Source organism: Ammospiza caudacuta, chromosome 5 (genome assembly GCF_027887145.1).
Source record: "Ammospiza caudacuta isolate bAmmCau1 chromosome 5, bAmmCau1.pri, whole genome shotgun sequence".
NCBI classification, from domain to species: Eukaryota; Metazoa; Chordata; class Aves; order Passeriformes; family Passerellidae; genus Ammospiza; species Ammospiza caudacuta.
Window position 1 is genome coordinate 72,116,054 of NC_080597.1, and position 14,407 is coordinate 72,130,460.

Here is a 14,407-nt window from a genome sequence, read left to right on the forward strand (position 1 = left end):
CCAGATGGGCCTTGAGGTCCCTTGTACCTGTCATTCTATGATTGGTGCTGGGCAGGATTTTATGCTGCTTGCACCTTGTAAGCCTGTCTGATTTTGGGGGGATTTGAAAGTGCTGTTTAACATGCCACTGTTGACAGAATTTATCATCAGGTCATTGCTACTATATTTCCCATTTTTTAGTTCAAATCAGTTCTCTGTACTAATTAATTGACTATATATTAATGTTGACCTCATTTGTGACGGCATTGTTTTCTGTATAATCTGTAATGCTTACTTTTAATTAGTAAATTTAATCATACTTGTATCATATCTTTAACTGCTTTCACTGAACAAAACTGATAAGACTTTAGAATACCAGTTATTTGTCTTCAATTTCATAGGAGATGCATTTTTGTGCCAAAGAATTTTTCTTGTTCCCATATTTAGCTTTTACTTTATCAGGAATCAATTTAAAATTTCTAAGTTGGAGGTATTTAAATATTTCCTCTTATAAGAAAAATCATGTTTAATGCTTATCTCCCAAAATAAAAGCTCTTGCCCCCATCTCGAGCTGTTTTCTGAGTTTTCAGTATGGATGGATTAATGAAACACTGAACTATCTCAGTGCAGCTGGAAGGTTAAGATGATTGTGGCAGAAAGCAAAGAGGATTACTTTAAAGGCAATGAATATGATAATTTACACACTAAATGTAATTGAATTGTCATGAGACACAGAACATGCCAAACTTTGATTCACACATTGCTTATGCAGAGGAAGGCATGGTAAGCCATGGCCACGTTTTCAGCATAAATCAGGAACTTGCTTTCTGGTGCAAATACAGTTTGGCATTCTTTTAAGCAAAGGTTTCAACTTTTTTCAGCTTACACTGTTATTCTGTGTTTTTGAAGATCTATGCATGTCCTTTTGAGCACATTTTACAATAAAAATAGAAACAATTTTTAGTTCTGTTTAAAAAATGTGTCAGCTGCATAGTACGTGAATGTACTGACTCCTGTGTGTTACAATATTGTCTGCTTATATTCAGCCATGCTCTTTCACTCTTTCTCAAATTAAATAATTAAATCTAATCTCTTCTACTTGGAAATTAAACATAGGACCTTTAATCTCTTTCTTGAAGCTCAGCAGCAGGTGAGCTTTAAAGTTTAAACAAGGGAGCTTTTCCCCACAGCTGTCCATTGGAGAAATGGAGATTTGGGTCAATTAGTACTTGAAGTTGCTGAAGGAATGTCAGGTTTCTAAGGAAGTTAAAAATTTAGTTTTAAAAAACTCGTAATTAGTCTTCTGCAAAGATTTGCTGTGAGCACAGATCTGTTTTACAGAAGGCTACACAATTTAATTTTGGCTACAATTCCTTTATCTTCTCACTTTGAAAGCAAAACCAGGCTTCCCCCACTGCTTTTTGTCAGCGTTGATTTGGTAGCTTTAGTGGACATCATCAGTTCAGCAGACACCCTGTGTCCACTAGTAAAGATTAGGAACCAGATTGCTGTAATTGTGCTGGGGGAGCGCTGGGATGCCCTGGCAGTGCTGTGGGGCTGTGTCTGTGCAGACCCTGGGTGTGCAGGGCTTGGAGGGGCTCTGGGAGCCGTGTCCTGCTCAGAGCTCACATGTGCAGCCAGGCTGTAAAGCTGTGTCACAGAAAAGCAAACCTGAGACCCAACTGCTTGTGTCTTGAGTCCCCTTTCAGCTTGGGAATAAAGGATCCAGCACCAAAGCACAGGAGGAGCAGTGAAGTCTGAGCAATATGAAATGGTTCTACTCACCCCTTATCTTACAGGGAGGAAATTATTTGTCAGTGTTGTAGCTTAGAGATGTAAAGCTTCCAAATATAGCAGATTCAATTATTTTTTTTTTCTCCCTGAAATAACTCTGTAAATACATGTGTGCTGCTTCTGCTGCACTGGAGAAAATGACAGAGCTCTATGTATTCTTAATAAACAGGAGTAATGTGATTGGCCAATGATGGTGACAAAAAAAAATGATGGGGCCAGGTGAGGGTAACCAAGTGTGATTTCTGGGGATCATAAATGAAAGCTTTGAAGAAGCAGCCAGACCTTCCCTTAGGGGAGCTTGGACAGGCAGTGCTGTTGTCCAAAGGCTGGTGCTTGTGTCTGTGTGGGACATGCTGAGGTTCTCTGAGTGTTCCCCTGGAGAAAGGGGAGTGAAAACAAGCAGAGGCCACGTTAAATCTCTAACAGATGGCTTAAAAGGCCTCCTTGGCACAACTTCATGTTGAGAAATATGTAGGTAACCTTTACTAAAGGAACACAGGTTTAAACAAATAATTGTGTTAATGTCATATGATAGAAAACTGTAATATCTGATATGTTTTTCTATTTCATGGCCCGGATGGTTGGTATGTACAATTCCTGAAGTTCATTATGTTGCCATGAACTAGACAGGGAAAAAACCCCACATGCTTGGAGTTATTTTTGTAACAGTGTTAGATTGAAATATATTTTAAACCTTTTTCAAACCTTGCTTTATCTGAAGTTCATTGCTTTTTAATAATCAAAAGAATTCAATGCTTAAATATTTCACAAACTTAATTAAAGTGGATTTACCTCATGGGTTTGATATATTTGGGATATTGAAGTATGTTCTATTGTTGGATATTCAGAATAACAACTTTTCCTTTCTTTGCTCTCTGTTCCTGTCCATTTCCTAGAGATGGTTTCTGCTCAGGGAACAGTACTGAGCAAAGCTTGAGCTCCACTCATGTAGTAAATGCTGCATCTGCAGTGTCCTCATGTCCAGTGCTTACTCACACACTGTTTTTTTTTGGTTTTGCCTGTCAACCTTCCTGTTGTCATATCCTTACACTTATTCCAGCTCTGGGTTGCCCAAGTTGCAGTTCTGACATTGTAATGACATCCTTCCCTGATTTCTGAGAAATAAGTTGTAGGCTATTTCCAAGAAACCATGCAGTACTTCTTCAGTATTCCAAAATCTCTACAAATCCTGTAATTACTTCACAATTTTGTTTTAAGCCAGTAGTGAATGTTTCAGCTTTCTTTGCTATTAGAATGTTTGTGGAATTGCCAATTAGTGGCCTTTAGTACTTTCTTCAGCCTTTCAGTTAGTGGGTTGTGCAGAATTATTTCCTTACTGTATTTAATATCTACATTGGTGGGAAATCAGAAATATTCTAAACTTAGCAGTTAAGATACTGTGCAGTAACTGTACTTTGCTTTGAGCAATATTCAGGACATGTACCAAGGTCATATTTTCCTTTGACACAACAGTTTTGGCATTCCTCTGTTGAAGCAGTCTCCCTGAAGTTGATTTTCCAAGTATTTGGCTGCAGTTGTTTTTTCACAAGGGAGAAAATCTGAATAACCTGATTTTAATTCCTCTGCAGGTGCAGATGCTGAGCAGGATGCTGCTGTCAAACTTGCCGAGGAACGAGCAGAGATAGTTGCCAAGTATGACCGAGTAAGTGAACTTTTTAGTCATTTAAAAGACTTTTTAGATTGAATCTTCATAATATGTCTGTTTAAAAAGTGAATCATGATTCCAGCTAGCTGTTGTTTAAAATACTCTGTTGGGTACTAATCTGGTGTTTAATGATAAACTCTCTCTGCATGGGGGATATTCTGGATAGTGACTCAATCAACTCATTTTTCAGGTGCATAGCAAGTTACTTTGGGACCATTTCAGGGAGTGTATTGTATTAGAAATAGTGAAGGTGGGGTGTTTGAGGATGCTCAGATATCTCACAGATATGTGAGATCAGAAGGACTCTCATTTTACTTTTAATTTATTTAATCTTTTGTTAAGGTAGTACAAATACTGAAATCATAGCAGAAAAAGTAAAAGATGAGTGAGCTGGATTGTTTCTCATCTTGTGGGGATCTAAAGAAATCCCTGCACATACCATGTTTGTTCTTGGACCCCTTATCAGGAAAAGCCTGGCACAGACTGTGCCTAGAATGCTTACACAGTGGTCAGGTATTTTTGTACCACTTATGGACTTTTTAAGTGTCACTGGAGTACAGAGCAGTAGCCTTGTTTGTGGAGTTCACGGAATGTTTCATGTCCCAGAATTACTGCACACTGTGCAAACCACCAGTAAATGAGAGGCTCACCCTGGACTGGGGATAAACCTGCTTGTGTGTGGCAGGCTGACACCAGCTGCTGCTCAAAGCTGCTCAGGCACTGCCACCTCAGCCGGGCAGGGGACAGAAAATGTAACAAAAGACTCATGAGTTGGGATAAAGGCAGGGAGAGATCCTTCACCAGTGACTGTCATGGGCAAAGCAGACCTGAGTTGAGGAAATCTGTTTAATTTATTACCAATCAAATCAGAGTAGGACAATAAGAAAATAAACACTGGATCAAAAACATTTTCTGGCCAACCCTCCCTTCTTCCTGGGGTTAGCTTTGCTCCTAGTTTTCTCTACCTCCTCCACCTGAGCAGTGCAGGAGGATGGGGAATGGGGGCTGTGATCAGTTCATCCCCATCTGTGACTCTCTCTGTGGTGGTGTTCACAGAGGTCTCAGGTTGAGGGAAGAGATGAGGATCTGACTCCATGTTTCAGAAGGCTTGATTTATTATTTTGATATATATTACATAAAAACTATACTAAAAGAATAGAAGAAAGGATTCCATCAGAAGGCTAGCTAAGCTAAGAATAGAAAAAGAATGATAACAAAGGTTTGTGACTGACCGAGACAGTCCGGACACCTGATTGTGATTGGCCATTAATTAGAAACAACCACATGAGCCCAATCACAGATGCACCTGTTGCATTCCACAGCAGCAGATAATCATTGTTTACATTTTGTTCCTGAGGCCTCTCAGCTTCTCAGGAGGAAAAATCCTAAGGAAAGGATTTTTCATAAAAGATGTCTGTGACATCCTTCCTGCTTGAGGGTTTGACTCCTTAAACTCTTCCCTTTTTTCCAGTGGGGATATCCCTCCCATAGGCTGAAGTTCTGTATGAACTCTTCAGGATGGGTCCTTCCCATGGGCTGCAGCTCTTCATGAGCTGCTCCAGCCTTGGTCCCTCCATCAGGGTCAGTCCTTCAGGCACAGGAGCTCCAGCATGGGTCTCCCATGGGGTCACAGGTTATTGCAGCGACTTGATGAGGGTTCCTCAGGGTGAGAGAGATGGACGAGAGTCTTGGTTCATGATCAGAAGGCTGGATTTATTGATATATGATACATTATTACTATACTAAAAGGAATAGAGAGAGAAGTTGCAGAAGCTGCTAAGCTAAGAATAGCATAGGAAAGAAAGAATAACAAAGTTCTGTGTCCAGCAGAAAGCAAGGACAAACTCTCCCGTGAGTGGTCAGCAAATCCAAACATTCACAGAAGACCAATCAGAGATGCTCCTGTTACATTCCACATCAGCAGATAATTATTGTTTACATTCTTCTTCTGGGGCCTCAGCTTCCCAGAAGATGAACAAATCCCAAAGAAAGCATTTCTATGAAAAAATGTCTGTGACAACAGGTCCTGCCACCAAGCCTGCTCCAGTGTCGCCTGGCCCATGGCCAGTGGCAGGTCCATACTGGAGCTGACTTTGTCTCTGTTGGATGTGGAGGAGGCTTCCAGCAGCTTCTCAGAGGAACTACCCCTGGATCCCCCTGCTACTAAATCCAGGCCACACAAACCCAATTCTCTTTGTGTTCTGGGTGGTGGCCTGATTTCACAGCAGTAACCTGAGCATAGCCCACAGCAGAAGCAGGCAGAGCTGAAATGTGGTTCAACTTCTGCAAGCCTTTGCAAGATTGGCAGTTGGAGAGCAGGAATGGGGCATGGATGAAAGCATAATTGAGGGGAAGCTCAGTGCTGCATTGTTTGACAGCTGCTGCAAGTCAGCATGAACTCAGGACTGTCTGCAGGATGTGCTCTTGCAGGTGGTTGTTCAGGAAAGATGGACTTGAGAAATGAAACTAGTAGAGGGCACTCTGGGGACCTTGATGAATTATTGTGGAGTTTAACAGCAGGTGTGGGATTACTGTGACTCTGGTTGAAATGTATTTTGTGTATAGAAGTTACCAAAAGAGATTTCCTGTGATGAAAATACTGTTTGTCATGGCTGGGATAGGTGTTGTGCTCTCTTTCTTCTTGGTTGGTTAGGACTGATGTTCTCCTCCTCGTCCTCTAACCTCCTGCCACCATGTCCCAAAGGGTCCCAAAGGTTATGCTTTCAGTGGTTGAATGCTCCCTTATGTGTCTTTATTTATTGTGTCATAAAATACAATTTGGCTTTTTGTTTTTTCCTTTCCCCTTAGGGACGTGAGGGTGCTCAGATTGAACCATGGGAAGATGCTGACTACCATCTTTACAAAGTCACAGATAGATTTGGCTTTCTACAGTAAGTAGCAAGCTTGTAAAGAAAATAAGATTAAAAGTTTGCTACTATGAATATTCAGGCTCTTTATTGCATTACCTATTTGGTGAAAGTATTTTTATGCCTTTAAGAGATATTTTGGAAACTGCTGTGTAAGTGTTACTGCTGGATAATCTTTCACTGTGCTTTTCAATTCAGTTTCTATCTGGGTTTTTATTTCTGTAATTTGATCTTGCAGAGGGAGTGAAATGTTTTAAAATATTTTTTTAGGGAATGAAAATTGTTAGTCTACAAAAAACATATTCCAAGCTAAATTGAAGATAAGTTTTCATTGTGAATAACTTAGTTGGATGTAAACAAACTTGAAGTTCTTGGAAGGATTTTTAAAAATTTTGTTAAAATGTTTAATTGTAAAAAGATCCAAATACATTAAGGTTACTCAGTGGTTGTATATGAGCAAAAGTATATCTCAGTCCATAAAAGTTTAGTAAATTTTGGCTTCATATATTTTTTTAACCTTACTGAAATCTCTGCTGATTTGGGACCTAATATTGAATCAGCTTTAAGTCAGAAAATGCCAGAGGCCACATGCAGTTCCCCTACAGGTGCCTCCTTTGTAACATAATCTGTTCCTTTTTGGCAAATAGAAGATTGGAGTATTACATTGTTTTAGGGTTTTTGTGGTTGGCAGATGTAAATATGCAGCTTGCAGAAACTGAACACAAGCTGACCTGCTACTTCTGATGCTGTTAGGCCTCTCTGAGGTTCTTGGTGTTTGGCATTTTGGTTTGAATACTGAAATGCAGTTCAAATCCAGGAAAATGCAGTTCAAATCCAGAAAAATCAGTGATAGTGGAAAACTTAGTAATACCTATGTAATTCATAGTATTGGGAAGGGGGATGTTTATGTTCTGTTTTTGGAGGACTTTTTTTCCTGCTCTTCTTTCTTTTTTGCAATATTGTTGCTTTTACAAGCTGTCAGTTAAAAGTCATCTTTACCTGCAGACTGTGCTTCACTGGGGTGAGTTAATTTGCTGTGTGACATTCCAAGAGATGTTTTTCACACCAAGGGGTCCTTGTGTGGGGAAAGCCCAGCTGCAGCACCAGGTGCCTGCAGTTGTAGCATTCCTAATGGAGAAAGGATGTCAGAGTTATTTTATTTCTGGGGCAGAGGTGATAGAAGCCACTGCAGGGTTCACTTCTGACTCCTGAACTTTTCCTGTTACCTGGGTTGTGATATTTCCATTTTTATGTGTTAGCTGTAGAAAGTTGTTCCTCAGGTCCTCTCCACTTGCTGCTGCTGTTCAGTCATTACCCAGATGTTCCTCTTGCTCAGGAACATCCCTACTCCCCAACACAGAAGTAATTCTCTATATAGTCAGCTTCAAGGGCTGAAAGCTGAAAGATTTAAATTACATAAAGACTGTACAGGTTAACAGTGTATGCAGATTATCTCTTCACTAATTGTGCCTATTTGTGGCTTATCCATGTCTTGTTACAGGGCAGATTTCACCAGAGGGTACTCTCAGGGCTGCTTTATGATTGCTTAAGATAAATTCAGTGTATTGCAAATGATGTTTTTATTTTCCTGAGAAGGAAAATCTCTCCTAATAGAAGGAATATAATTAGGATAAACAAATCAACTGTCTGTCCCTGAAATGACAATTTATATTGCACTATAGATTTTAACTATGGTCTGGGTCATGTATGCTGTCATACCAGGCCTGCTGTGACAGAAATTAACTCCTGTTCTATGAGATTTGAAATACAGCAGGATGTACCACAAACCTCAAAAGTTTGTCATCCCTGAGAGCCATCATTCCCTTCAATCTCTCAGGTGTTTACAGTGTAAATTAGCAAACAGGCTGATGCACACTGAAAACAAAATCTGGGGCAGTACCAAACTTAGTGTCATTGTTAAGGTCTACAGGGATTTGTAATCTTGTTTATATTGACATTTAAAATACTAAGAGAGGTGTCTTTTTTGTCAGGAGGGTGCTGGGTGTGAGGAACCTGATACAAGATTAGGGCTTGTTTTCTCAAGTACAATCGGCTTTGATTACTATCAGTGGTTTTCTATTTTTCCTTGTCTGTGTCCTCTTTGCAGCTTTCCTTGGCTCTGTGAAGGGGCCATTCAAAGTTCAGCTGATTGCTGATAGGGCAGAAAAGATAATTTTGAGGGAATGAAGCACTCAGGCTGCATGTGTGACTTGCCCCTGGGTAGAATATGGGAGAATGTAAAGGCTGGAGACATTTCAAGAGTGGTTTTGGTCTCAATCTGCAATTCTTGTGGTGTCCCAGTGTCCTTATGTGCATGTTAAACTGGGAATTGGTAAATTTGAGGGACGTGAAGACTTGACCTTCTTGCCATACCAGTAGAAGTGGGTTCAGGTTTAATTCAGAGGACTGAGAGGTAGAGGGAAAGTGCCTTTTTATTTACCAGGGGAGGAATTGGATTATGATTTGAAACAGATAAAACATTTCCCTTCAAGTAAAATAAGTCATTTTAACCTGTGTGTAAGACCCTCAGTTGAGGTATCTGGCATCACAATTCTAAGTGATGTAGTATTTACTGTTTACAGGAGTTAGGTCCATCTTTACCCAATATTGTCCTAAACTTTTAGTTGCTGTTGCCTTCAGAACACAATTTAATTTGTTTGCTGCAGTACTTTATTTTGCAGTTCTGCAAATGAATGTGAATGTTCTAGTTAACTTTGGATATTAAAAGGAAAGTGGTGTGGACAGGTTATTAATATTGCTATTTAAAACAAAAAAAATATAGCTGAGTTAGTACTTAATGAATTTAGGGAACAAGAAAGTGTATTCAGTGAGAAGTAGCAGAGCATTATAATAATGAGACTTATTTGAAATGAATAAAGGGAAGTTTTAGAGGGAAGTTGGATGTAGGAAGAACGTTTCCAGCAAAGCTAAGCTGTGAAATAACCTGTGGGGAGCCTGAGGGGACTGTCTCTTGAGATGTTCAACAGCAGAGTGTGCAAAACAAAATGCAGCTAGGAGGAGTTTGTTCAGTGGCACTCACTAAACTGTAGCACCTATGAACTACTCTGCTGCAAACATAAATTGTACAGTAGGGGCATGCAGGAACCAGAAGAGTGAAGCTCTCATTATTAGCTAAATTGGAGAAAACTTGGCTTTTACCAGCTACTGTTGTTGCAAGGCTATAGGGAAGTGGTGGCTTGTGGTTTATTGAAGCCATGGGGCGTTGCAGGCAAACCAGACTCAGCTTGGAGAATTTCTCATCATTTACTGCCAGGTAAAATGACATTCTGACTGCTGACCTGGGTGCTGGCTAGGAACACCCCAAACCATACCCCTGTATCAGGCACCTAGAGCAAACACCTCTCTCCCCTCTGCCTCCAGGACAAACTTCCCTTGATTTTTGTCCTGGGCTAGCCTTGCATCACCCCAATTCCTTTGGTGAGGCAGTGCAGGAGCTCCTGCACATGATGACTTCTTTCTGCTGCTCCTGGCTCCTTACTTATTTGCTCCTTCTGCTCCTTGTGCCTTACATGGCTTCCCCCACCCTGACATGGTGTTCCTCCCACTCCAGCCACGTTCTCAACATCCCCTTCCATGAGTCTCTTCTGTCTTTCCAATTAATATTGTTCCTCTTAATTAATACAGATATACATGGTATACGTCACCTGATATACATGGCATACATGGAATAATATATTGAATTAATGCATCAATTAAATAAATATTCATATAACAAGGAATAGGCTATTAAAAAACCCCAAAACTATTAACTTTTGTAATGTTTCTTTCAGAGAATTCCACGTCAGTGTTGTCTTAGTCATGACCATGAGAATTGACAGAGCAGACCAGTGTATTTTATACAAGCCCAGTGTGGTTACCAATAAACCTAAAAATATATATTTAAAAAAAAGGAAGCAATATCCCTTCCCAGAAAAGCCTCAGGCATGGTCCTTATTCAGTGCAATTTGTTTTCCAGTGAAAATCCTGCTGCTGATTCCACATGACAGTGCAGGACTGCTGAGCAGTCAGGCTGATGTGAGAAGTGCCATTCAATTTGAAAATGAGCATTTTTCCCTCTGAAATTCAGCACCAGTGACTGTATATCCAGTGTGCCAGTACTTTGATAAGATGGGATGTTTTTTTCTAGGAAGCCCTGGAGGCTTTGAGCTGTGCTGCAGCTGATGGAAGCCCAGCAGCCCCTCTGGGGCTCCCACAGGGCTCAGAGAAGGCTTGGCCTGTAACAGATGATTCTGCAATCAACTATTTTAGGAATGGGAGAAATGCCTAAGATCTCTTCACAGATAGTCATAACAAAAACTGTTTAAGCTGATTTTGGAAATGAAAAAAGGAGGAATGTGTTTGGTAGTCATAAAAAATTGGGTTTGTTTGCTCAATTTTTCCTTTTTCCCCCCCCTCCTGTTGGATATGTTGTATCTTTTTGGTCAGCATCGTATGAATGTTGACCCTGCACCCCCCAAAAAAGCAGTTCCTCTCTATCCTATCTTGGAACCTGGCTAAGTTGTAATTTAAATGTCCTCAGTATTTTCAGTGTGGACTGTTCTTTCACCAACCCTTTTCTTTACCTTGTAGATAACTTCTGTTTGCGTTTTTTCTATCAGCAGTCATTGATAAGGGAGTACATTCAGGGAAAAAGAAAACCTGGAGGAGTTTCTGAGAGTCTTGAAGCTCATAGCAGGCATTCCAGTAATGCCTCAGGCTCTGGGAATTCCCCCTTCCCCCTCTTGGAATTATTTAGTTGATTTGGTGCTGCTTTGGAATTGATAAAAAAGCTGCTAAAATAAATACCTTATTCCTTGGGTGATAACAAGTTCCCTACTACAACTAGGAATGTTTTAAAAGGTATTTTATTTCTTTAAACTGACAGTTTATATAATGTCTCTATTTATTTGTCTATTTAGAAGTGACAATTTTATGAATTATTTTTATAGCTAAAAAATTATTGGAGATCTTAAGACAGTAAAAGAAAGCAAGAAATTAAAATGCCAGTGTTTTATAAGTAAATAAGAATTTAAGCTTTAACTGACTATAGTTGAAACACATACATTTGTTAATATATCCTTGAATATAGCCATGAATATATCACATATATTCATGAGTATATCCTTGTATTTATTTTTGTATTTATTATTTGTATTTTATTTTGTATTTATTAAACTCTCTGGTTAAGTACAAGGACAAAATAACTTGATTCCCTGCCCCACATAATGTTTAGGTTGAATGGTCTCAAGAGCATTGGCTGATTGAATTTACAAAACAGCCCAAACTTTGTCCTGATCCTGAAGTAGGGGAGAAGCTGAGAACAGCATTTTGCAACTGTAAAGGTCAGCACCAGTTTAAAGAGCTGATCCTCTTTGGCCCTTTCAGCACCAGGCCAAAAGTCAGAGCAGGATGAGCCAAATGGCCTCAGTGCCTTCCTAGAATGGCACAGAAAGCTAAAATTTGGGCAAATCTGAGCAGCATCACCAGCATACCCCTGGGCAATGTACTCCAGGTCCTGAGGGGCTTTGTACTGAAATTTGTAAAGCATGGAACAGCATCCCTGTGATGAAGAAATATCATCCAGGTTCATTTGTTTTGGTACCTGTTGGAATACAGATTTCAGTCTTTCAGCTATTTGGGGACCAAGCAAAAATATTTTTTAAAAATAAAATGTCCCACCTTTTCATTTTTAGCAGTAAATTAGGATTTATGTTATCTAGTCTTTTAAAGCAATCCTTGTGTGTGTGTATTCTTGCTGATTCTTTTCTATTTCTCTCTCTGTATACCACCCAACTGAGAAGAATGTGTTCTGTTTTCTTTTACAAGAAAACAGTTCAAGACCACAGTTTTGTTTTTCTAAGTAAAATTTAAAAAAATCAGTTTTTGGACTTTGGGGCAGGTACAGCTCAAGTCCAAATTTTACTACTCCTCATTGGGACATACAGATTCGGACCTAAATACTTGTGGGAAATAGTAAAGCTAAGAAGATTTTCAGAAAGTAGAAAGTGTTTTAGTGTAGAAAGTGTTTTAAGTGTTCAGACATGAATAGTTATGAAATACAAATAACAGAAAAAACTGCAATTTTCTTACTGCAACTTCCCAAATACTTTTTTATTTCTGTTGTTCCCCAATGAATGCCAGCAACAGAATTGTTCTGGTAACTTTTGGTGATGAGCTGTGAAAATCATAGCAGACATGGTTCAGAAAATAGCAGCATCATTCAGAAAATTAAAGAGTACTTTTATTTCTTCAGCCTGCACCATATCAGTTCTTTGCAGACCTTGTTATTATCAAGGTTTGTGTTAACTTATATTAATACTTGTTATCTTATAGCAATAACTTACATTGTCACAATTTGTGGTCTGACTTGGGTGATTCACTTTACATATGTTTTTCCTTTTACTACCTGCTCAGTAAATGGAAACTAGGGTATATATTTAGTGTGGCAGGTGCTGTTATGGTGCTAAATATTCCAGGATCAGCATGGTGAGACTGGGCAGATTGGAGGTTTATTTTGCAAGGTTGTTCAAGTGGGTTTTTATCCCCTGAAGACTTTAGTGGTACAGTAGAAATACCAGTGGTAGAAAATACAGGTGTGATCTGCCCCTCACGCCATTCATGAGGCTCTCTGCAAAATTTGGGTTAGATTCTTGTGTTACTCTTACAGTAGCTCTGTGCTGATTCTGATGGAATTGTACTAATTCACAGCAGCTGAGAATGTGACTCATACCCTTAGTCTTTATCCCATGAGCCTGTTAAAGCAGAGAACATGCTTTGAGAATAGTTTGCTAATGATGGAGATCATCACATTGCCAGAGGCACTTTTCAAATAGCAGAATTCATTCTTCCTTGTGCTGACATGAGACCTACCTGCTCTTTTCCATCAAACTTCACTCTTTAGAAAACACAGTGCATTTTTATTGGCACCAATGCATTCCCACAGCATGCTCCAAAAATGAGTTAGGGGAGCAAAGAAACTGAGAGCTCAGTCAAGGAATGAGATACTCCATTAAATGTCTCCAAATGAAGCTATTGATTTTTTTTTTCCTCCAGTGTTATTATTTTGCCCTGAACTTTTTAACAGAGTGAGCAACCAGTTATCCCCTCTTGGATTCTATTTCTTGGTAATTTGTATGTAGCCTTGCTGGAAAATAGTCCTTGTCTCTGAAGTATTCTGTGTGCATTCCTTGGTGTTTTCTCCTGTGTGCCTGTTGAACCTCATGGCCAAGAGCAATAACTCTTGCACAGCTCTCCCTGCTGATTTGGGTGGGTGCATGAGTGAATTCTCTGCTGATAAGAGCTGTGAGGACAGGTCTCTGAGGGTTCTTGGCAGCAAAAGAAGTTATGTTGAGATTTTGGGTAAGAGAAAGAAAGAACAAGAAAGAATGAACAAGAAAGAAAGAACGAACAAGAAAGAAAGAAAGAAAAGCATGGTTGATGTAATTTGGTAATAATTAAGTGACATTCAAAAAGAAAAAAGAGATTTTATATAATTGTAATTTCAAAGTTTTAGTAGGAGAGTCATGGAATGGGGGTTGGAAGTGACAAGCAGTAACCCCAGCACCACCACTGGAACCCCATAACCACTAAACCACATCACCCAGTGCCAGATCCAGAAGCCTCTTAAACACCTCCAGGGATGGTGACTCCACCACCTCTCTGAGCAACCTGTTACAATGCCTGACCACCCTAAAAGTGGAATTTTTTTTCCCAATATCTAATCTAATCTCCTTTGTCTCAGTTTAAAGCCATTTCCTTTTAAGGCCATGAATCTGCACATCAGAGTTCAAGCAAAGAGCTCCAAGGCTACAAGAAGAGTTGCAAAGTTACTGTTCACAGTGACATGGAGCCACAATTCTTAATTTTCTAGGCACAGTAAATATTGCCAAACATGTTAAATGATGTGGTGATGTGCTGAAATAGCAATGAAATGTTTATTCCTAACAGTGCAATTATAAATGTCAGTCTTATTGCATTTTATTTCTGCTGGTCATTCAGCAGGGACTTGCTGTCATTTTCTTCTTCTCAGCTTTGTGAGACAGGGTCAGACCCTCTTGTCAGGAGAGGGGCTAAACTCTTCCCTCCCTTGGGAAGAAGTGTG

At 39.6% G+C, this 14,407-nt stretch overlaps 1 protein-coding gene across 1 annotated transcript in view; it reads left to right on the forward strand.

Moving 5' to 3' along the window:
- Nucleotides 1–2,350: 2,350 nt before the first annotated feature.
- The window catches only part of USP6NL (USP6 N-terminal like), a 62,336-nt gene continuing 50,279 nt past the window's right edge, over nt 2,351–14,407 (forward strand). The window contains exons 1-3 of the mRNA XM_058805968.1: nt 2,351–2,357; nt 3,363–3,436; nt 6,248–6,330. Coding sequence (XP_058661951.1) covers nt 2,351–2,357; nt 3,363–3,436; nt 6,248–6,330 — 164 coding nt within the window. The remainder of the gene's footprint in view (nt 2,358–3,362; nt 3,437–6,247; nt 6,331–14,407) is intronic.